General features: G+C 44.3%; 1 protein-coding gene across 1 annotated transcript in view; it reads left to right on the top strand.

Moving 5' to 3' along the window:
* SLC5A8 (solute carrier family 5 member 8) overlaps positions 1 to 11,008 on the top strand; it is a 30,279-nt gene extending 19,271 nt beyond the window's left edge. The window contains exons 10-15 of the mRNA XM_065412045.1: positions 341 to 408; positions 737 to 823; positions 2,231 to 2,442; positions 4,738 to 4,841; positions 6,454 to 6,539; positions 10,877 to 11,008. Of these exons, the coding sequence (XP_065268117.1) occupies positions 341 to 408; positions 737 to 823; positions 2,231 to 2,442; positions 4,738 to 4,841; positions 6,454 to 6,539; positions 10,877 to 11,008 (689 nt within the window). The remainder of the gene's footprint in view (positions 1 to 340; positions 409 to 736; positions 824 to 2,230; positions 2,443 to 4,737; positions 4,842 to 6,453; positions 6,540 to 10,876) is intronic.
* Positions 11,009 to 24,347: the final 13,339 nt, after the last annotated feature.

Genomic DNA, 24,347 nt, shown 5'->3' with positions numbered 1-24,347 from the left:
CGTTATTAACGTAGCTGAATTTGCGTACCTTAGTCCGAAGTGGGGGCTTAGTGGGGACCAGGCCTCTATGTGCTTATTATCCCCACTATTCATCCCAACTTCTTTTTAAGATTTAATCTTTCAACTAATCTTCAGTGATCACATGTTGTAAAAGGATTTGTCATGTTTGCACGGTCCCCTCCTGAGGTAACAGAGCACATGACCTTTTGTTGGTTTGGCCATTCTCAAAGACGATCCTAGCTGCCATGTATTTTTGGCTTTATTAGTAGTAGTATTAGACTAGAAGGAAACTTCACTGTGGAGATTTAAATTGATACATTTGTCTTTCTCACCCATTCAGGTCTTTTTTATGGAGGAGTGTGTATTGCCATGGCTGGTGTGGCGTCCCTTCTGGGCAGTTTGTTACAGGTGCATGTTTAACTGCTTTTCACCTCTGTTTCATTAACTAGAAGGAACTATGGAAAAGAACAATCACTGGCTATTATAAAGTGATTAATTTTCATCCTGTAATGAGTATTTACCTTGGAAATTCTAGGACTAAATCCTCAGCTGGTGTAATTTGAGATAATTCAACAAGGGAGCGACACCAGTTTACACCAGCTGAGGATCTGGCCCAGAGCTAACTTGAAATCCTGATTGCAGATATTTCATTTCCTTCCCCACCCCCATGGCATCATGTTGCAGGTTTTGGCTTTGCTGTGTGATACTTGATATAAGACTTCGTTTTCTTCCTCAGGCAGCTCTCAGTATTTTTGGCATGGTTGGTGGCCCTCTTCTAGGACTGTTTTCTTTGGGAATCCTCTCCTCCTTCGCAAACCCCATCGTAAGTATAAGTTGTGTGTCTTGCTGTTGCAAAATACAATAGTTATTTGGGGGATCATTTCCCTCCCCCCCAATAATTTGCTTTAGGCATCATGGGAGATGTTTTAGATTGGCATTTTTCATACATACCCCTCACCCCCCACATCCCCATACCCCAATAGTTAGGCAATAAGGCCAGTAGTTTAGTCTGAAAAAATATTGTTAAAAATGGCAAGATTCACCAATCACTTATTTTCTCCTTGTTCCCTATGGCTAAAACAGTGATTTGTCTTTGTACAATGCTGCAGAATCAGTACTGCTGTGCTGTAAACAGCCTAAATAGGGCAGTATGTTGTTACTTTGTGGTGTGACAACATTCACTCCATAAATATGGTCGCAAATTGAATTTCCATTATAAGCCTGATTTTGGCCACCCTCATCTAAAACACACACACCCCTTAGATCTGAGGCCAAGGTAAATATTATCTGTGAATCAAACTGAATTGCACAAGGCATTCCTAAATTATGACACCCTAACAACGGAGGTGTTCTCCAGAGTTCATAAAGTCTAACATTTTGGTGTCTGTAGCAAGAAGCCTTGAGAGCAGGAGAGAAGTGAAACTTAGTCCTCTGGACACTTGTGAGCTGAGAGATACTGCACAACATCATAGTTGATAAGAATTTAAATCAAACATTGTTAACTTTTGTATTTGGAGTATCTCTGTGGACTGCAATGAATTATGAGTGAGATTCATCCTTGTTCAGAGAACCAGGGCAAGATCTACACAGTACTTAATTCCCAATTAAATTCTCAGTTAGTCCTTGTCTATGCTGGGGACATTTAAAAAAAAATTGAGACTGGTTTTAAAAGAGGTAGGAATGGTAGTGTATAAGCTCTAGCAGCCAGGATTTCTATTATAACTGGCTGCAGCTAAAGCAGAGTTTAATTCATTGTTCAGATCTTGAAGAGAGTTCCTATCTTTAGAAAAGGTAAAAGTGTTTGCTCTAAAGAAATTCCTCCCATTGCAGACAGAATACTGGGGGGAAAACACATACATTGTGAATTTTGTGTACCTGCTCCAAGGTGTTAGGACAGCTTATTCAAATAAAATAGCAAAATAAAATAAAATAAAATCTCAAAAAAAAAAAAGCTTTTGCCTTCATAGTTTCTACCTGATATAAGTTGTTTAAAAAAATTACGGGCCAAAAATTTCAGACCTTAGTGCCTAAAGTTAGACTCAAGCCCATACTTATCCATCTAATTAAGTGGCCTGGTTTTCAAGTGTTGAGCACCCTCCAACAGCTCCCATTTAAGTCATGTTTGAAAAGTAGGCCACCCAGTTCTGAAAAATCTTGACAGTGTTTTTCTTTGTCAACCCTCTTGGTTTTTTTGCTTTACATTTCAATCCGATTTTACTTTGTTTTACAGGGTGCATTTGTAGGGCTTATTGGGGGCTTTACTGTTTCACTCTGGGTTGGCATTGGGGCTCAGATTTACCCTCCGCTCCCTGAGAGAACTATGTCATTAAATCTCACAACTATCGGCTGTGACATAGGCAGCCCAGGAACAGGAGGCAACTGGACTGCAACAACCGAAATGCCAACTTTAACAACCCTTGTACACCTGCAAGGCACTGAAAGGTATATAACAAATCGGCCACATGTTGCACCGGCGCTTGACTGAAAGTGATGTGACCATCTGTGTAATAGTTGGATTGTTATAAAAATCTTCACTCTTTTGGTTACCTGATTAATTAAAAGGGAGCAGCATTTTGTGTTTTCTCCTACTGGGGGTGCTTATCGAAACCCCTGGAAGTCAGGGGGTGTTGGATCAGTACTATAGAGTTCTACAGTCGTATGTGCCTTATTGGGAAGTAGTTTTGTTTCTGCAGTGTGGATAGGCAAAGGGGACTTGTGTTTATTTCATACAGTTTTACTATCTAAGCAGGTTAAACCTTGAGGGTGATTAAGAGTTTTCAGTGAATCTTCCACCAAAAGTTTATCCAACAGCATCATATCTATGCGGAAGTAACTAGCCACATTCTGCAAAACCATAAGAGTCAAGTGCAACTGGGTGAAATGCTGGGGTCTTTTTCCTCTGCGATTGTCATATTGTCTTACATTGTATTGTGTCATACAGTCAAAACAAAACAACCCTCCTCCCCCAAAGAACAAAACAATGATATAAATATCAGAACAAGGAGTAGCAGCTCGATTAAATTAGATTAAAAGACAATGGCTAGATTAAAAATTCTAAGGGCAGTCCATTCTTATGTCTCCGGACATAACTGGGTCAGCAGCTGGGTATCCTTAGGAAAAAGTTCCCCTTAGCTGGTGTAGTATTGCATGATTAGGTGAATTGTGAGATTCCTGGGCCTTCCCCTGAAGTAGCTGGATACCTGATTAGATGGATCACTGCTCCCGTGTGCCTGTGTCTATGTACTGATTCACCAGCATGGCAAGTGGGATGTTATATATAAGATCAAACAAATCTTAGACCCCAAAGCACTTGCGTTTAGTAGGTTCTGCAGTATATCTGTTTTGCTTCAAGCAACTGCTTAGAGTTAACAGTGGATAATTTGTTACCATTTCTAAAATGAAAAACAAAGTTTCAGTTTCAGCAACTTTAAATTGTCATCAGTGTAAATTTAAATGCCAAGCAGGCGCTAGGCAGTCATGTTTCTATGGCTATCAGAACAAATACACCTCTACCCCGATATAACGCTGTCTTCGGGAGCCAAAAAATCTTACCACGTTATAGGTGAAACCGTGTTATATTGAACTTGCTTTGATCCACCGGAGCGCGCAGCCCTGCCCCCCCCGGAGTGCTGCTTTACTGCATTATATCCAAATTCCTGTTATATCAGGTCGCGTTATATCGGGGTAGAGGTGTACATACATACTTAAAGACGTTGGTCCACGTGCTTCTCTCTGTGGCATGTTGCAAAGGGGATCATAATAGTTTATAGCACAAAGCCCCGAAAGCAGAGAGAGCTGAAACCTAGTTGACTGGACTCAGGTTAACTGAGATTTAGTGCACAGCACCATCATTAATAAGAGATCTGCAGAAGTGATGGCACAGTCCATGCCTAAGACACAATGGACACCCTTCCTCCCACCCCCCTGCAAGAGAGCCACAGGGCTGGCACTCCATTGGTGTAGCATGGAGAAAACTAGGCGGCGCTTCCCTGGCTCGGTTGGAGCCCGGTGCCCCTCGGCGGTGGGAACCGAATGAGCCATGCCACCATCCATGCTGCAAGGGGAAGCAGCAGTGGCCCTGGAGCTCCTGCCTCCTGAGGGCCAGCTTCGGCTTAACCCTGGGCAGCCACACCCCTGAGCCGCCCTGCCTCCCTCAGCTACAGCATGGGCCTCTCCCCTTCTCCTGAGCCCTGAGGGGCGTGGTGGGACAACACTGAGCCTTGGGGAGGGGGCAGTGAGGATCCCAGGTGAAGAGGGGTTGGGGGCAGTAAGGAGCCGGAGGAGTGTGTGTGGGGGTAGTGAGGCGCCCCTCGGCAGAGCATAGGAGAGTGAGGGCAGGGCCTGGGGCGAAGAGGCCAAGTGGGGACGGGGCCACGGTCTGGGTGCCAGTGCCCCCCTCCCATTTCTAGGGAGCTTCCAGTGCTCCGTAGCCTGTCCAAAGAAAAGACTCATGGCTAGACTCTTCAGTTCTGGCCAGAATTCCTAGTGGAGGCATGGGCTCATGTGGTTTTACTGGCCATGGCCCATTTGCCCACCATACTGGCCTGAGGCTGCCAGTTTTACCTCAGAGTTTGAGTGCCAGGTGGGTTTCTCTGCAGGAGAGTAGCATGTGACTCATTATTTTTTTAGCACAGAACGTTTCTTATATTTACTCTCTTAGTTCCTAGTTTTACGCATTTTCAGGTTGTCTGAATTTTGAAGAAGACTCTAACAAAATGTTTCCCCCACTTTTCCTAGACCTGTCCTGGCTGATTATTGGTATTCCTTGTCGTATCTGTACTTCAGCACACTTGGGACCCTGGTCACAATAGCTTTGGGAATGATTGTCAGCCTCTTAACAGGTACCTTTTCCAGAGTTTTGGTTTAACACAAGTATACGCTGTTTTCCACATTAACGTGCATACACATGGAACTGTCCCTATCACGAGAAGTTTCAGTGACCGCTCTGGTTGAGCTTGCACTCTCTGGTTTCATTCACTCACAGCTTTCTAGAACCTTTATCTTTTGGCCTGAAATTTTCCAGACATGGTCTCTGTCCAAAGGGGGCATTGCTTTCTCTTTGAATTGTGAGGTAGTAACGTCAGCAGTTTTTGAACCTGAGGAGACGGGGTTGGGGTGGGGTGGAGGGGAGAATCCATTTACCCAGTGCATTAAACCTGAGAAGGGGCTGAGTTTTAAGAGCTGCCATCCAGCATGGAGATAGCCCTGTCTGAGGAGAAGCATCTTTCCTTCTCCCAGAGGTTAATAGTAGTTTTGCTTTGAGTGAGTTCAAAGCATTTGAAATATGCTTACTGAACATGCCCAGTGGCCATTTTCACTACGTGCCAAGCCATGCACCCAAGGAAGGATTCATGGTGTAAAGCCATGTCAACTGCCCAAGGAAAAGTCTAGTGAAATAGATTGCTGCAAATTACTAAGACCCTAAGAGTAGGCATGACAGTTGGGATCTGAACCCCGAGATCCCGACCCAACCCTCTGGTTTTGGTTCCAGGCAAAATCCAAAATGAGGCTATTATCCAATTTGGATGCGGGTGAAAAAACAAAACAAAAGTGCAGCTGATCTCTCAACATTTCCACCATTTTATGCCAGCGAGAGCAGTTGGATCCTAGACCTGATTCAATCTAACTCCTAACCTAAAACTAATCTAGACCTGAACCCTGCATCCTCAGCTCACCATTTAGGCCACACATACTAGAACACAGTGAACAGGATGGTTTCCATTAGACTTACTGCACATAGAAGCAGAGGAGAGTAAGGCACATCGTTATTGGTTTCTTTACTCTAGAATTCCTCAGACTCTTTCTGGAGCTCCCAGGAGCTATCTCATTTTCCTTCCCCCACTTCCTCCACAATGCTTCACTTCCAGGGCTGGATTTAGGGGCAGGTGACTCAGGCGACTGCTTGGGGTACTGGGCTTGGTGGCGCCGGGCTCAGGATGCTGTTTGTGTTGTTAGTAACCAAAAGGGAAAATAGAATGTTTGAAGTAAAATGTTTCAGGTGTTCCGTACATGGATTCATTTTTCACTATCCTTCTAGAATGTTCTGGACCTTTGTAAAATCTTGTGGGACCTTCCAGACTTGCTTATATATGGCATGAATAAATACAGATTTACAGATCCTAGAGTGCAAATTTATCATCTTCTGTGACAGGGATAAATCATGCATGCAAATTGCATCAAAGTCATGAAATGGGCTATATATTCAATAAAAAATAAGGTATTCAAAAGTTTAACAAGTGGATGGGGAGAGGGTGCCGAAGATGCTCCTCGCCTAGGGAGCCATTTGGTCTAGGACTGGACCTGTTCACATCATGACAATAGTCCTTTAAGACAAAGTATATGGGAAGGCTGGACACAGCAGGTAGCTGGAGTCTGATGTACCCTTATCAGTTGACTAGGATTACCTTGTTAAAAACAATTGATAAAGAATTTAACACTGTGGGTATTTTACAGGAGGAATAAAGCAGAACATAGATCGTAAATTCTTGCTGACCAAAGAGGACTTGCTGTCCAGCTTCTCATTTTCTAAACCCAAGACAGTAAGTATGGCTATGTGCATCATTCTAATTTGCCTCCTTCAGGCAATCTGTCCTTCTGTCCTCCTGGGTAACAGAGACAAATACACCGGGGGGGGGGGGGGGGGAAGGCTTTACATTTTCTAAAGAAACGGTTTCAGTGTTCATCCATTCTTTGATCCAGATCCTGTCCTTTCAGTTTCTTCCTCTGTACAATTCAGTATTGGTCACTCCAAACATACAAGATGTGACTGGAGTCCAAGGGGGGGGCCACACTGACATTGCTCAGTTAGGGCGAACTGCAAAGAATGGGGCACACAATCCCCAAGACTGGTGGTTATTCTAATACTTAGATTCACGAAGCCAGCAACAAAACAGCTTCTACAATACCTTACTGGTTCCCAGAAGCCAACAACACAGTTCCCTTAAAGCAACCCAGTCTTGGGCTTTCACCCAGACAGCCAAGTCAAATATGATGAGGATTACTGAAAATCTTGTTCATCGTATAAAAAAGTTTTACCAATCCCAAAGGATCAGACACATTACCCACCAGGTTAATGAATATTTCAGATCTTACCCAAATACACACTTACAGCCAGTTCTTATTAACTACAGTAAAATTTATTAAAAAAGAGAGTATTGGTTAAAAGATCATTATACATACAGACATGAACTTAGGTCAGTTTCATAGTAGAACTGGGGAGCTTTAGAGTTGCAAAGAGTTCTTTCAGAATTAGTCCTTAGGTTCAGTCCAATGTTCAATATCAGGGTCATCCAGAATGGAACTGGAGACATCAGTCTTGTGGCTCAAGCTTCCTCTGATGAAGCATAAGCAGATTTGAGATGAAAGGGTGAGGTCCCAAGAGACCTTTATAATGTTCCCGGGGAAGCCTCTTGTCAGTCCTTGGGTGAACCATAGTGTCTTTGAAGTAACCTCCTATTTCCTAAACATCACCAGTAATTAGCTACATGGATTAACATAAGGCAATTGCCTATCTCCAGCCATTTACATGTGATTTATCGCAAACTTCAAAGAGAAAGTCAGACAGCGATATTACTACATATACAATTCATTTAAATGTTAACGTCTTCCTTTGATCTCTGAATTAACAGAATACAGGATAGACAGGAACTGTTTGGTTACATTGTTAGAGGTTAACAATATATATGTAAATACACAAAAAACACAACCATTATCTATCTATCTATCTATCTACCTCTAAAGGTTGAATCTGGATCAATTAGCCTGCTAGCTGTGTAATCCTTTCTGGCTCTGTGTCACACCAGGGCAGACAATAGAATAAGCACACCTTAAGAGGCAATGCACACTCGAATAACGTGACAGAGTAGGAATCAGAAGCAAGAGCTTCCCTCAGGGGACTACATTTTTTTTTCTTCTCTCCCCCTCACCCCATGCCCTCCCCAACCCATATGAATGGCTGAATCTGTAGGAGAGACTGATGCTTTCTGACGTGACTACTTCATTTAAGGCAGCAGCTGTGCATATGGTGTATCAGGATTAGGCAGCTGGCATAGACAAGGCAGCTATTTATGGCTACAGCTGCAGGTAGTATTTGGCTTCAGGTCAGCAGATTAGAGAGAATACTAGAGCACGCCCTAGCTAGCTTCGTAAAATGAGGGCCAATGGTGCCTTTGCATTCCAGCAAAGCTTTCTTGGTTTGTAAATCTGTTCTCTAGCTTATTTCTGATATTGCTCATTAGACCAGCTACAGTTTGAGGGGGGAAATTTCCCCAGCCTGTGGATCCACATTACACACACCTACACTCAAAAAAGAAAAGGAAAAAGAAATGGAAGAAAAAAGTATTGAGTAGCCTCTCAAACCAATCAAAATATAGTTAGATTATTAAAGAGCCAACACAATTTAAAGGAAAAATATAGCTTGTTGGCCGTTGCCTTTGGCAATGTTGTAGTGGTCCATCCTCTTGGGTTAAAATAAACCAGGAAAAGTTTCAGCAGCCAAGGAGCAGCATTCTAAAATACATCCCTTAAACATGGAGGGCCAGATCCTCAGCAGCATTAAATTGTCATCACTCCATTGACTTGAGTGGCACTACAACAATTGCCACAAGCTGAGGCTCTGGCCTGGAGCCTTTATCCAGTCTGGGCTCACTCACTCCCATGAGGCGTCTCACTGACAGTAGCTGCTCACCCGTGGGAGGAGCAGGCTCACAATGTGGCTTTTAGCATTTAGATTAAAAAAAAAATTAACTGCAGGTCACCTGTAAGGTCTGTGTTTTCAGTGCACTCAGTTAGAAAGAATGGCTAAGGCAGCCATTGGATAGTTCAGTGTGCCACGTAGAGAGCATCTTTCTTAGATGATCCAATTTGCAGCCTCTTCCCCTTATGAAAACCTCTTGTGTTACTAACGATATACAGTAGAGGTAGGGTTTTTTTTAATACATTACATGTTATTTGTCCACGTAGAAACTGGACCAGACCCTCAGCTGGTGTAAATCAGAATTGCTCCCCTGACTGCAATGGAGCTCCACTGTTTTACACCAGATGAGGACATAATGCCATGAACCAAATGTGCAAGTGCATGTGAACGCTGATGCTCGCAGATTAAATGGCCATAATACTTAGATCCAGATACAACTGGCTTATTACATAGTGCAAAAGCTGGGTGGAGCGTGGGTGAAATGATTACTATTAATGAATGTCTAATTATTGAGGCAAAATATGTGGGCACCTTCCTTTTTGGCTGAGCCAGTTTAGGCAAATGGAGATTTCTGTTTAGGTGTAGTTAGATGTAAGGAAGATGCAGTCTCTGAAGCAGGGATGCCAGTAAACACTGATTTTCACTGATGAAATGCAGGTAGGCACCAGGATTAGGAGAACAATAGCTCATGGTGGGGATGACATTTTGGTACACAAGAATACAGGAGTTATTCTTCTGAGGCCAGGAACAAGTGTTAGATACATTTTGAATGACAATAGCAAAGTACGTGATTAAACCCACACATCCTCCTCATATATCTAGAGAAATTCCAGCTGTTGCAGTGTATATCAGTTTATGCTTTCTCTTCCGTCTACGTGTATCAGCCTGCTCTGTCCTACTAGTTAAAATCCCCAACTACAGGCTTGAGTCTTCCCCCCATTCACACTAGTAAAACTCTCTTGACTTCAGTGGTGTTACTCCTGGTTCACTATAGGCCAAGTCCAGAGCATCATAATGTCAACGGAAAGACTCCCATCGACTACAATGAGCATCAGATGGATTGGGCCCTCAGAGGAGAATCAGGCTCTCCTTTTTCACTCTCACAACCCAGAAACAAACCCATCCCAGTATTGCTCTGTGCAAGCGTAGCTGGTTAGTGTATTTTCTCCATGCTAAAGTCTAACTGACCCCTCCACAACTTTTAAATCAATATTGAAAAAAATGGTGCTGGCCCTGTGTTTGAATAGCGACTCTGGATGCTTTTTAACTTTTACTTCTTATTTGAAAAACTTGATAGGAAACTCTTCTTGCTCAGAATTAAGGGTTTGTTTGGTTTTTTTTTTTTAATGAATTAAAAATGTGGAAACTGTAGTTTTTAAAAAAAATGTAGTGACTCTTGATCTCCTGTACATTTAAATGAGAAATTTACATCTGCTGTAAGTAGGGTGACCAGACGTCCCGGTAAAATCAGGACCGTCCCGATTTTGAGCTGTTTGTCCCACATCCCGACCGATTTCTGGTCGGGATGCAATTTTTGTCCCGATATTTTGTGCCGCCAGGATCACTCGGCTTTTTTTTTTATTATTATTTTTCCAGCACTCGGCTTTTTTTCCAGCACTTTTTTTTTTTCTTTTTTGCTCGGCCGACCGGCAGCACTCGCCTTTTTTTTTTTGCCCCCTCCTCCCCCCCTTCATGTTGTCAGTATGATGTAAAGGGGCTATAGTGTAAATGGGCAGTATCTGCAAACCCACCTAAGTCCCATTCAAAGTTAATGGGACTTAGGCTTCTAACTGGACAGGTTTGAAAACCTCACCAACTCAGAATTAGGCCCTACCTATTAAAACAAATCTATTTATTTAATCTTGTTCTTGGAATAAGTCAGAAATATTATATGTTTCCATTCCCCTTCTTGCTCCCTTTGTGCCTTCCCTGGGCCTCACTCTTCCCCACTTCCTTTGAAAATATTTAATGTTCATTGTGTGAGCTAAGTTTTGGTGCCTCACTGTAATGAGTTCTGTGTACATGTCACCTGTGCAGCCAGGACATTGGGAAGTGAGAGTTAGTTTAGAGGACGGATCCAGCAATAGACAACAGCAATAGTGCGTGTCTATATGGATGGGCGTGAGCGCACACGTGTGTGTGTGTGTGAATCCATGCCTCACAATGTGAACTTTTTTTCAGAATGAGAAAGTGGAAGTTTTGAACTGGAAACCTTTCACCACGGCAGATGAAGGAACCGACAATCCTGTTTTCAACCACATTGAAATGAACGTCACAGAAAATAAAGAAAAAGTCAATGGTGCCCATGTATGACTTAAGAGGACAGTGTAGATGTTGTGTTAAAGACATTGCCAGCATTCCTGTGACGAGTTAGTTACCCACCCTACCTGGGGTTATGTGCAGTAATCCCTACTAAATTTCATGCCATCACCACATTGGAATGACCTTGCCATTAAGACTGATTCCAAGAAAGGAATCAGAGCATATTGGCCCGAAGAAAAGGCGGGTAGTGGGTACTTCATAACATACAACTCTGCTTATTTTGGGAGACCGTCCAAAAGGCGTGCATCTGTGCCTGTGACCGAAGTGAACATGAACTAAGAGCAAGCGAACTTTAAGCATACTCAAATGTGGAGAATGTTTTGTTTTACCTCCAATGATTATACCCATTGAGCACAGCAAGAAACAAACGATATTGGCTTGGTATTTATTTATCATGTGCATAGTCGTCTAGCCAAGCCCTGGCTTGGTAAACAACTGCTTTTCTCAATCCACTGAATGACACATTCAGTTCTAAGATATCAAGCTGGATCCTTCTCTCCCCAGAATAATTCCAGTAACTGCTGTAGAGCTGCTCCTAATTTACACTGATGAAAGTGAAAACAGAATCAGGCCTCTGGCTCTTATAGGGGACCTTTATAGGGAGGACTAAAGCCAACGTTTCTATGTGAAATTGTCATTCAGTATTGGTTTGGTCTCCTATAAAAAATATTTACGTTCAACCTCAGTTAATTTTCAGCTTTATTTTATTTTATTTTTAAAAAGAGCATCTAGTTTTCACAGACATGGCTATTTTTCTTTCCTGGTCAATTCCGTACTGTTTCTGTGGCAAGGTCAATATTTTACACTCTTGCAGTGTCACAAGGTGGTTGTGTTTTTATAATGAAGGCGGGCTTATCTAGTATAATGTTTTTCTGCAGAAGTGCTGACTCTGCGCTCCTTCTATTTAAGTTTTTATAAAGTCATCCCTCCTGGTGGTAGCTGAATACGTTCTTAGCAAGGAATTCAACAGTGAATCGGTTGGTAACATGCTTACCCTCCCTTTCCTTCTCAGTGCATAGTCTGACCAGCTAGGCTGTGTGCTAGTTGAGTTCCTTTGGGAGCTGGGAGGGAGGAAGGGTCCCCCCTACCAGGCTGTAAAGGAGCACCACAGCAGCTCTGCAGCCACTACTGTAGCCTCCACACTCCTCATCCAACCTCTTCTGGTAGGAACAATGGGCCGGGGCGGATCAGTTGAGCTAAGTGACATTTTTTCATTAAAACCTATTTTCAATGGAAATGCAACCAAAATGAAAGTTTTGTGGATAAAATCATTTTTGGCTCGATGTTAATGGAACAAACGAATTCTATACTAGAGCTGGGCAATATTTTCTGACCAAAACTCTTTTTCTGGTGAAAAAACATACATTTGGTGACATGGGAATGTTTTGCAAATTCATGTTGATTTTTTGCCGTATTCGTTTGGTTGAAAAAAAATCCAAAAAACCAACATGGTTTGTTTCAACGTTTTGAAATGAAGTGTTTCAATTTTTCAGTTCCAATGACTTTTAGCTTCAAAGTTTCCTTTAAATGCATTGAAAAATCTGGTCAAAAATGAAACATTTAGATTTTGTTGAAACTAAATTTTTTGTTTGACCAGAAACAAAATTTTTGTGACTTTTCGATTTGCCAAAATTTTCATTTGTAATTTGTCCCATAACTAATTTTTCAGAATTTCCAATAAACAACAAAAAGCACCCATCTGTTCTTTGCCCAGCTCTACTTTCTACCCCTTTATCCTCAGAAGGGGTTAGATTATATCAGAGGAGGGCAAACTACGGCCCGCGGGATCCTCCTGCCCGGCCCCTGAGCTCCTGGCCTGGGAGGCTAGCCCCCGGCCCCTCCCCCGCTGTTCCCCCTCCTGCAGCCTCAGCTCACAATGCTCTGGGTGGCGGGGCTGCGAGCTCCTGGGGCAGCACAGCTGAAGAGCCCAGCCTGACCCGGTGCTCTGTGCTGTGCGGTGGTGACGGCATGGCTGGCTCCAGCCGGGCGGTGCAGTTGTAGCGCTGCCAGCCACCGGTGCTCCAGGCAGCGCAGTAAGGGGGTGGGGGGGGGGGGTTGGATAGAGGGCAGGGGAGTTCGAGGTAGTGGTCGGGGGCGGGGGTGTGGATAGGGGTCGGGTGGTCAGAGGGCAGGGAACAGGGGAGTTGAATGGGGGCAGGGGTCCCGGGGGGGCAGTCAGGAAGGAGGGGGGATTGGATGGGGCAGCGGGGGGCAGTCAGGGGTGCGGGTTCTGGGGGTGGTCAGGGGACAGGGAGTGTGGGGGGGTGGATGGGGCAGAGGTCCCGGGGGGGGCGGATAGGGGATGGGGGCCAGGCCACGACCCTCTCCCCTAATTTTCAAAACCTGATCCGGCCCTCAAACCAAAAAGTTTGCCTGACCCTGGATAATATAGTAGGAGATTTCAAAGATAGTTGATAATTGCTGTAAGCTGCCGAACTGCTGGGTAAAATGATTGGTCTGAATCTGTCTCCTAGTGTTTTTAGCCAGTCAGCTGTTTACACATACAACATTTGTATGATAGATTAATTTTAAAAATACTCTTCAGTGTCTAGAATAATTTTGGGAAATAAGTGTTTTCGGCAAGTCCTCTCTGTATAGCCTACAAACGTGTCTGTGGAGTAGACTGAAGGAAAATACTTACTGGAACTTACCTAAAATACTGAAATAGCCCCGTGAAGGCTGAAACAAAACTGGTGAGCAATCGGGCCAGCTCCTCAGCTGGTCTAAGTCAGCATAGTTCCGGTGAAGCTATGCTGATTTACATCAGCTGAACCTGGCCTTTTGTCATTACTACTTGCCATCAATGTATTCTACACATGTACAGCAGAAAAGGCTTGAGAAGCTGATGATGCAAGAAGGTAGTTCTGCTTCTGGTGTGTCCAAAAAAGAAATACTGCATCTCAGTTTAAAAGCGGTGCCGAGGTAATAAATCATAACAATTAGAACTTCAGTGGTACTTCTGACCCACAGAGATCAAGGAGGGTAAGTAGCAGGATTCCCATTTTAGCGAGAGACCTGACGAATGCTGACAGGGTTTTTGCCGCCCCAAGCGGCGGGGGAAAAAAAAAAAAAAAAAGCCGCGATCGCGATCGGCTCCACCGCGCTGCTTTCTTCTTCGGCGGCAGGTCCTTCCCTCTGAGAGGGACCGAAGGACCCGCCGCCGAATTGCCGCCGAAGAGCCCGACATGCCGCCCCTTCCCCTTGTCCGCCCCAAGCACCTGCTTGCTGGGCTGGTGCCTGGAGCCGGCCCTGCATGCTGAAGTTAAGTGACTTGTCCAAAGTCATGTAACGAATCAGTGGTAGGGCTGGGAACAGAAACTAAGTCTCCTGTACTCTATCCACTGACCGTATTGCCGCACAGTACTGTGCCTGCTGTATAGAAAGTCTGGTATAATGATAAGCTCAGATTTGAATGTGTTTCTCAGGCGAGCAGTTGATTATTATGAAATATCATCTGTTTGTATTTCATTGTATTTTGCTCTTATTTTGAGTACTATGTGCCTTTTATCTGATACGTGATCAAACTGGCTAGGATCTCCTTTGACTTTATCCTTTTTTCATCAAGCCATATTTAATCAAACCAAATAAAAATGTTTTCCATAATACTGTATGTAAAAAAAAAAATGCAGTGTCACATATTTTCCCTTAAATATTGTGACAAAGTAATTTATTAAAACAGCCTAAGGCACTAAACCTGTGGCCTGAAACATTATTTGAAGTCATTTATTGAGCTTTAACTCTGCCTATGCCATGAAGTAAGACATCTGAATGACATGAAGAGCGACATGAACCTCCTCCTGCCCAACTTTTGGGCCACTGAGTCAGGAGGAGATGATGTGAAAATCAGCAAGACAGAGGCTACATTTGAACACTTCACATGCAAAGGGAAACAGCAGACATCTGTTTGGGAAGGCAGCAAAGCAAAGTCACTTCTTGCTCTGCTGCCATTTCACTGTGAGAACCTATCAGTGGCGGAGCGAGAGCTAAAGTAGGGTGAGCAGATACCTGGAGCCAAAGTGCAAAGTATCTTTTCACCTGGAGGTCAGGGGGCTTTTCACCAGGGGGCTCCTTTCAGTGTGCAGCAGAGGATTTGGGAGCCCAATACTGGCTATTCAGACAAAAAGGGTAATTTTCAGAGTGGAATGTTGCTTGCTCTTTGAAAACTTGCTCTCAGTGCTGGTTGGATGCTCAAGTTCAACTGGGTGCCTGCCAACATGCTGTCTCCTTGTTGTAGGATGCCATGCTCTCCCAGTACTGCTGGTTTCCCATTTCTTTTTCATTTGTTTGGTAGAGTGTGCACTAAACGTGATACAGAATAATAATTCCCCTGCATTAACCCCGATGAACATTGCTGGGCAATGTACACATGAGCCTGCCTTCATCTGCCCTTGTCACTGAAATGCTGTCCTTGTATATATTAATATATATATATATATATATAATATATTACACTAACCTGCCATTTTCTGTAGCAGGATGGCTAATTTATGTGAGCAGGGGACACTTATTCATTTCACTTCTCATGTAACTAGTTTGGGAGAATCTTTATAGGATGGGTTGGCTGATTGAAAATCACCTCAAAGACACCGTTAGACTCTCTGTCTCCTAGTCTGGGACAGAGGCCTTGGCATTAGATGCTCATGGACAAACACTCTTGGGACTCTGCAGAGGATGGGACTAGGGGGGTCACCTGGCTCCTTATGAGTTAGGTTCAAGGATTTGCTCCTGGCCAATGGAGTGACTGTGGATCCCCTTGCTTTTTTTGTCCTTCTTGTTTTAACCGACTGGTCCATTAAATAAAGTTATGACTTCTGAGGCCAATTTTTCTCCAGAATCTTGTCTTGCTCTCTGCTAGGGGTACCCACAGCCATGGAATTTTGTCTTAGTCAAGACTGCATGAAAAATCCCTAATCCACCCCTTCATCTGGTCTGGTTTGGGAACAAGGTGCTGAACGCCCTCAACTTCTATGAAATCCATGGGAATTGAGAACGCTCAATGCTTTCCAGATGACACTCAGCACTTCATGGGATGGAGCCCTTCTATACGAAGCACAAGGGGGAACTTAATTCATCAGAGTAAATAAATACATAATGGATTTAGAGAGAAAGTGTTAAGATAGGTCCTTGGTCATTTTGGGCTTGCATTTGTATTTCACCTCAGATTTGTCCCCCTGCTCGCTCAAAATTAGATAAACATAAGATGACTTACAAAAGCTCAACAACAAAGATTTCATATGCATAATTTATTTTAAAGTTATTGCATCACATTATACAAGCGTTAAACATGGCTTCATGTTGATGACGTTTTTGTAGGTGCGAAAATTTGACATTCTCCTCCATAGGATTGGTTGGTTTTGTTTTTGCTATTTACAAATAAACAATCTATATACTTTATATATATATATATTATATATATGGTATATAACATAAGTCCCCGCACAAAGATCTGAAATAAAAAAAGAACTCATTTGTAAACAGGGTTTCAGTTATCTTATTTGGTGGCTTGAAAATAGATGGTATTGTAATACTGGGCATTTTTTGTCAGAGTATCCTGGTTTTTAATTTACATTTATTATTCTAAGTTCTGTAAAACGCGCATGGGACAGAATGCAAAAAACGTACCAAACAGGCTGAAAAAACAGTCCCAGTATATAATTTTTCCTTGGTTTTAAAAACTTGAGTATAATTGCCCATAAAATACATGCTAGCTCTGTTGAGAGTGGCCTATGGATATCAATCATATGCTGGATTGCAAAATGATTTCACAGTAAATCCTCTGAAATGTGCTGTCCTGCTTGCTATGTAAAATGTCTGTGGCATGCATTGAGGTTGCATTTTTTTCATTCTCTTCAAGGTAGTGCTCTTGCAGAGCTGGGATAAGTAAACAGAGCACAGGTCCATCATCTGGAGCCATAAATAAAAACAAAAACAATACCAGATCAGAAACACAGTGCAGGTATGCATTTGCTACCTAGAAAACTGGACAATTCAGTTTGTCATTAGAAAGCTACAATTTTTGTTATACATTTGTCTTTTTTATTAACCTCCCTACACACACACACACACACACACACACGCTATTTTCTGTTTGACCAGCTCTATAACAGTGGAAGACAAAGGGGAACTCTGTTGTGCAGAATGGCAGGGCTCAATCCTGTGAGGTGCTGAGTGGATAAATCAATGGAATTAGAGGGTGCTCAGCACGTTCCTGGAGGTCCTCAGGCTCTCGCAGGATCAGGCTCAAGGTGAGCCAACTTTGACGGCTTCCAGTGCTTGCGTATGTTCTCGTTTTCAGCAATACCCAAGACAACGTCTAGCAATTTAGAGTAATGAAATATCAACAAAACATAGCTGTGTTGAAAACTGGTCTCAAAAGCAATCAGCAGCTGATTGTATCTTTGCTTCACTTTATTTGTTTTGTCATGTTAAACTGCTGAGGTTCCTCAAGAGTGAAAATCAGATTGTTATAATATGGCTCAATTCAAAGTTAGGAATGTCTCCAGGGGTGCAAGTAGAATTAATTTCTTACCGGTACACTGCACTCATGGGAGGGACACAAAGGGGGGCACCAGCTAAAGGGGAGGCACGTGACCTCCCCATGTGACTCCTCCCCCCGCCCCCAGCCCAGGGCCCCCGCACTCTCCCCGTCCCCTCCCCATGATCCATCACATGTTACCTGGGTGGGAGGAGGGGGGGTTCTGTCCTTCTGTCCTCCTCCCGCTGTGCTGGAGACTTCTGAACCACAGGGCTCTCTGGAACCGCAGTGGCGAAAGGAGCAGAACGTGGGGCCGCCAAGTGGCCCCACGCCAGCAGCTCCTCTGGTGCAGCTGTACCACCCCCAGCCCCGCCCCTAGCCCTGTCTTCCAGTGGGGTTGCTGTGCAGAGCCCAGACAGGAGACACAGCTGCATGGAAGGGCTGGGGGCGGGGCTGGGGCATAGGCGCCGACTTCCCCTGTTTCCAGGGGGTGCTCGACCCCCACTCTACCCCCGGCCCCTCCCCCACTCCACCCCTTCCATGAGGACCTACCCCTGCCCCGCCCCCATTCCAACTCCTTCCCCAAATCCCTGCCCTGGCCCCGACTCTTCCCCTGAGCGTGCCCCGTTCCCGCTCTCCCCCCCCGGCGGCGGCTGGGCGGGAAGCGCTGGGAGGTAGGCGGAGGAGCGCAGCTGCGGCACGCTCAGGGGGGAGGTAGAGGAGGTGAGGTGGGGGGAGCTTGGCTGCTGGTGGGTGCAGAGCGCTCACTAATTTTTCCCCGTGGGTGCTCCAGTCCCGGAGCACCCACGGAGTCGGCGCCTATGGGCTGGGGGTGGTACAGCTGTGCCGGAGGAGCTGCCTGTTCTGCTCCTCCTGTGTCTTTCAGGTACAGAGTACCGGCTATAAATATCTTACTGGTACGGTGGACCAGATCATACCGCCGTACTTGCACCACTGAATGTCTCTGATCTAAATTGTCAGAGCGATATCTCACTGGAGGAGGTTTGCATAGCTTAAAAGACATATATCAAACTGTGATTTAGGTGTGACTTCCATCTGATTTTACTATTTAGCAAACACTTTCTGAAAGTCTGTCACCTGTGATTTTAAAGTAGCTTACACAGTTTTTGCAAACAAATTAATCTCAGTCTATTTAATCTACTTGTTTATATGAACTTGACATTAATATGGTTTGCACGTGCATTAGTGACTGAGCAGGCAGCACTTTCCATTGCTGTGTAAGTCACACACACCCTGCAGTGGTGATTGGGAAACACATAGCCATCCAACATGTGTCTCTCTTCTGGTGCATTACGTTGCATAAAGAAAGGTTACTTACTTGTACAGTAATGGAGTTCTTCAAGATGTGTGGTCCCTATCTGTAATCCACTTGAGGTGCGCATGCGTTCCATGTGCCTGGAAGATTCGTGCTAGCAGTGGCCATCAGTCTGCACCTGGCACCCTTCTCTTCCTCACTCTCTAAAAAACTGATGGCATAAGTGGTGGCATGGACTGACCACTTCTCTGGTTACCTTTTAATCAGGAATAGCCCTAGGATAAGGCTCTGCAGCAGAGGGGAAGGAGGGCAGGTAGTGGAATACAGATAGGGACCACATATTGCAAAGAAAGCCACTTACTGTGGTAACCTTTCTTTCTTTGAATGACGGTTCCTATGTGTTTTCCAGTCTAGGTGATTCACAAGGAGTATTCATTGAGGAGGAGGGTGTGAGGAGCTCTGCTGTACCACAGATTGGAGGACAGCTCTGCCAAAGGATGGGTTTGGCAGAATCTTGTACTAGGCAGTAATGTTTTGCAAAAGTGTGTACGCCGCTGCTGCACCGCTCTCCAGAAGAGGGACATCTCAAAGTGAAGCTGCCAGTGTGGCCTGGGTGAGTGGGCCCTCATACCTTGTGTGGGAGGAGCTGCTGTTAACTTGTAACAAAGCAGGATGCCGCTCGAAATCCATTTGGAAAGTCTCTGGGAGGAGATTGCTTCCCCTCTCATACATTTGGCAAAGGAGACAAACAGTTTAGGAGAATTTCGGAAGGGTTTTGTCCTCTGCATGAAGAATGCCAAGGCTCCACTGACATCCAGAGGGTGTAGTTTCCTGTCCTCCTCACTGGTGGTATGTTGCTTCGAATAGAAGACAGGTACATGGATGACCTGGTTTAGATTAAGTTCTGAGATTACTTTTGGGATGAATTTGTGGTGTAACTTCAGCAAAGCTTTGTCCGTGTGGAAGACCATGTAAGGTGGGTCACCCATAAGAGCTTCCGGCTCACCTACTCTTCTGGCTAAGGCAATGGCAACCAGAAAAGCCACCTTTGTAGACAGGTGAATGAAGGAACATGAGGCTAAGGGTGAGAACGGAGCCTTCATTAAAGTTGATAGGACCAGGCTGAGATCCCAAATTGGGTAGGTTTTATTACTGGAGGAAAGGTTCTGACAAGTCCCTTCAGAATATGTACTGTAGTAGGATGGCTGAAGACTGAATGGCTGTCCACCAGAGGGTGAAAGGTGCTAATAGCTGCCAAGTGCATTTGCAAGGAGCTAAGAGATAATCCTGACAAATTTTGAAAGAGTCCAGAAGAGCAGGGATCTTGACACCCTTTGAGGGTATCCGGTGAATCTGGTGCCAGGTCAGAAATCTTTTCCATTTTGGTGTATAGTATTTCCTCATGGAATCTTTCCTACTACTGCTAAGAGTGGATTGTACTGCCTCCGAGTATGACTTTTCTAGGTCTGTTGTCCATGCAAATACCATGCTGTCAGACAAAGGGATGCTGAGTTGGGGTGTTTGATTTTTGTCAAACAGGCATGAGGCCAGCTAGCAACTGCCCAAGACCCAGAACTGCCTTGGCCACCAGGGAGCAATCAAGATCATCGACGCTCCCTATTGTTTGAGCTTCCTCAAAACTCGCGGCAAGAGAAGGATCGGCAGAAATGCATACATCAGCTGTTGCGACCCAAGGACTTCTTGATGCCAACTGGCAGTAGGCACAGGGTTCCCATGGGTTCACCAAAAAAGTCATGTAAGGTCTCTAATGAAAGTCTGTGTCACACTGATCATCACAGCAAGATGTGTGTACAGCAGATATGTGAAGAGTTATGTATATACACTAAAAATTATATTCTCTAAGTCTGTGAGTGAAGACAGGTCTCTCAAAGGTAATCCACATACTCTTGGCAGGCAGTGGGGAAGAGACGCTTATCTTAATCTGGCTGGCCATATGCAAATTGAGTATTGCACCATTCACAATGGATGCCCATTTACAGTCTGAGTAAAATGCCAATCAATAGATTACAGGGTCTGGAGGGAAAAACAAGAACAGCAGTGTGAACTTGTTTTGGGGGAGACAATGAACTTTTGAAACTACATCTACGGTAGAGATGAACCCCTAGAGGTTCCTTCAATCTTGTGGGGACAAATTGCCAGTGGGCTTGAAGGGGGTCTCAGCGAAACTGTTTGAAAACACTTGGGAAAAAACTTGGAGTAAGCTACCTTGTAGGAGATAGGGGAATGCCTTGATAGTTAATCTCTAGAAATCATGTTATGATTTCATTTTATATGTAACCATTTATTTCCAATATTCTCACTCTCTCTCTCTCTCTCTCTCATCTCTGTTCTTTGATAATGCATTTAGTCTTGTTTTCACTATACTTAACACATAACATTTAGACAGATCTATAAAATGGTGATCGTGAGTTGAATCTTGTCAGTTAGTGTGTACTATTTCTTTGGGAATAACGCATCTGAGAGTTCTGTGGAGCAGAGGCTGAGCACTCCAGAGGGATGTTCGGAAGACTTGGGGTTGCCATGTGCTTATCGCTAACTTGCACAGAGAGAGCAAGGTCTGCGGAGGCCTGGAAGGCAGAGGCTGGTGGTTTCTAGGGCCTGATCCATAGCACGTACAGACAAAACTCCTCCTTATTAAGGACAGATGCTGATGAGATGCATCACAACCCTGGGTACCCTTGGGAAGCGTCACAGCTGTCCCAACCATTGAAGCAAAACTATGTCTCCTCTGGAGCTGTGGTCTTGAACTGCTCTGTTCTCTTTAGACACAAAAAGATCCCAGGATGGGAGTCCCCACTGTTGGAATATGCTCTATACCACTGAGTCGTGTAGATCTCACTTGTGGGCTCTGGAGAAGTGTCTGCTAAGGCTGTTTGCCAATGTGTTGTGCACCCCTGGAAGGTGCACTGCTGAGCGGGTGAACTGTTAGCGAACGCACCAGTTCCAGAGATTGACAGCTTTGATGCAAAGAGGGATGGACTTTGCCTCCCCTGTTTATTAATATAGTAAATTGTTCTCAGGTTGTCCAACATGACTTGAACATGCAAGATCTAAATGAATGGTAAGAATTGCTTGCAGGCTTCCTGTACTACATGAAGTTCCAGAAGGTTTATGTGCAACTGGGATTCTTAGTGGGTCCAGGTACCATGTGCTACAGGTTCATCCAGACGGGCTCCCCACCTTAGGACAGAGGCATCTGCAATTGTCATTTTGTGGGTGGAGGAGGGATGAAGGGAACCCCATGTATGTTCTCTCTCCTGGTGGAAGAACAGGGAGACAATCCAGAATTCTGTGGGGGAGCAAGAGCAGTTTGTCCACACTGTGCTTGCTTGGCATGTGAGCTATCTGTAACAGTGCCCGTAAATATCAAAGGCTAAGTCTCATGAAGGGTGTCATATAGCTACATGAGGCCATGTGACCTGGGAGGATGAGACAGGCTTGAACTGCCAATTCAGGTCTCAGATGACGCTGAGAGGTGAGATCATTCATAGCTTGGAATCTATCCTGAGATAGACTTGATTGGGGCGACCTTAGACTATTATCTGTGTGGAAACTAAAATGGACTTTTCTACATTTACTTAGAACCCTACAGAGTTTAGGAGTCTGAGCAGGGACAGGGTTATCGTCAGTACTTCTTGATGTGAGTTCCTCATGAGCAACCAGTTGTTGAGATAGGGAAGTACTCATGGGTGCTGATGACAGAGGTGAGCTGCCACTGCAACAGCATTTTCATGAACACTCTTCATGCCATCGAGTGACTGAAAGGGAGCACTCGTGTATTGGTAGTGGTGTAAGTCTGTGGTGAATCTCCTATATGCAGGGTGGATGTCAGTGTGGAAATAAACATATTTTAAATAAAGAGTGGTGAATTAGTCATCCTTGTGCATTGAGGGGATTCTAGAGGCCAGGGTGATCATTCTGAACTTCAGGTGTCAGATAAAGACATTCAGCTGTCTGAGGTCTAGTAGCCTCCAGCTTCCTTTCTTCTTGAGAATGCAGAAATATTTCCCCATCTTTGCTGAAGAGGTACCAGTTCTATGGCTCTCAGATAGACTCCAGTATGGAGTCTACTTCTTGTCTGAGTATCCTCTTGTGAGAAGGATCCTGAAGAGCGATAGGGAAGAGGGTTGGTGAGGGGAAGGGAGAGGAACTCGATCACGTAACCAGTGGTGATTATCTCCAGAACCCTTCTGTCTGATATTATGTGATGCCAAGACTGGAAAAAATGAGCTGGTCAGCTAAGAAATAGGGTGCAGGAGTCCTGAACAGACACAGGTGAATGTGGCCAGGGGGTGTAGTTTCCTGAAATAGAATTGGTCACTACAAACATCAGCCAGGGCCATGACTATTAAAGCTCCTGAGAAGGGATATGTCTGTGTAGCCACCTTCACTGACTTGATTAAAATGTTAAAGTAGTGGAGCTCTATTTACTCAGAAAAGTGTTAAATCAAATTGTTTGACTCGCATTCCTATTTTGTTTCTAAGGGAATCCCACCAGGTCTATGTTCACTTTGATCTTTGTGTCCATTTGTATTCATATAGACTGGGCTACTAAGTGCCCTGGATCATGTTGATGCTGATGGTACCCTTTTATGTTCTGCAGGCTTTTCAGTGTTATTACTTAGGAGTGAGACCCAGCTTACCTTTAACAACATCCAGCCAGCATGTTCTGATCTGTATCACACCATCGGACACTTAGTCAGTTGCTGGTTTCTAAGATTTCATGAAATTTAGGTGAGTGACTTTTGGAATGTTTAACAGCGGAAGCCGAACACTTTGCAAAAGAATTTAGACCTAAATTGTTTATCCCTGAGTCCTTTTAGTCAGATCAGTTATTGGGTGATGTTTGGAGTGACCAATTCTATTTCCATTACTTGCCCAGAATTATCACCTTATTATTCTGTATGTAGGATTTAATGTCATTTCATATTTTAATGTACCTTTTAAACCTCTTACCACAGTTTTGGAGGGATGGTCTCATGAATAAAGAACAAGACTCGGAGTCAGGAGCTGTTGGATGGATGTGCGCTCCCCATCTGGTAATTGTATCCACATGTCATTTCAGCTTTTGACTGTAAGCTCTGTGGGACATGGACCATCTGTTTGTGATGTTTGTGTACAGTATTCCCTAATCCGTGCTGGAGGCCCCTAGGTGCTAATGCAGTACAAACAAATCTGGGTTATAGCTCTGCCACAAACGTCCTGTATGTGACTTTAGGCGAGTCACCTAAGGCTTGTCCTCTATGTACCTCAATGGGAGCTGCAGCTGCTCAGCACCTCTGAAAATCAGGCCACTATTCCGGATAAGATTTTCAAATACACCTAATGCTAAACACCTAAATCCATAATTGGGCACCTGCCTATTCTTTAAAAGGGCTGTGCAGACAACTCCTCCAATGAGCTTTTCATCATCCCACACATGTAAAACAGGCACAACTTTGCTTGGCAACCACACAGCAGTATTGGGAGACTCAATTCATTAATGCTTGTGAAGCACTTTAAGATGCTTGGACAGAAGGTGCTATAGAAATGTACATCAATCTATCTTCTTAGTGTAT

Source organism: Emys orbicularis, chromosome 1, assembly GCF_028017835.1.
Source record: "Emys orbicularis isolate rEmyOrb1 chromosome 1, rEmyOrb1.hap1, whole genome shotgun sequence".
Taxonomy (NCBI): domain Eukaryota; kingdom Metazoa; phylum Chordata; order Testudines; family Emydidae; genus Emys; species Emys orbicularis.
This window is presented reverse-complemented; position numbering and strand designations above follow the sequence as displayed.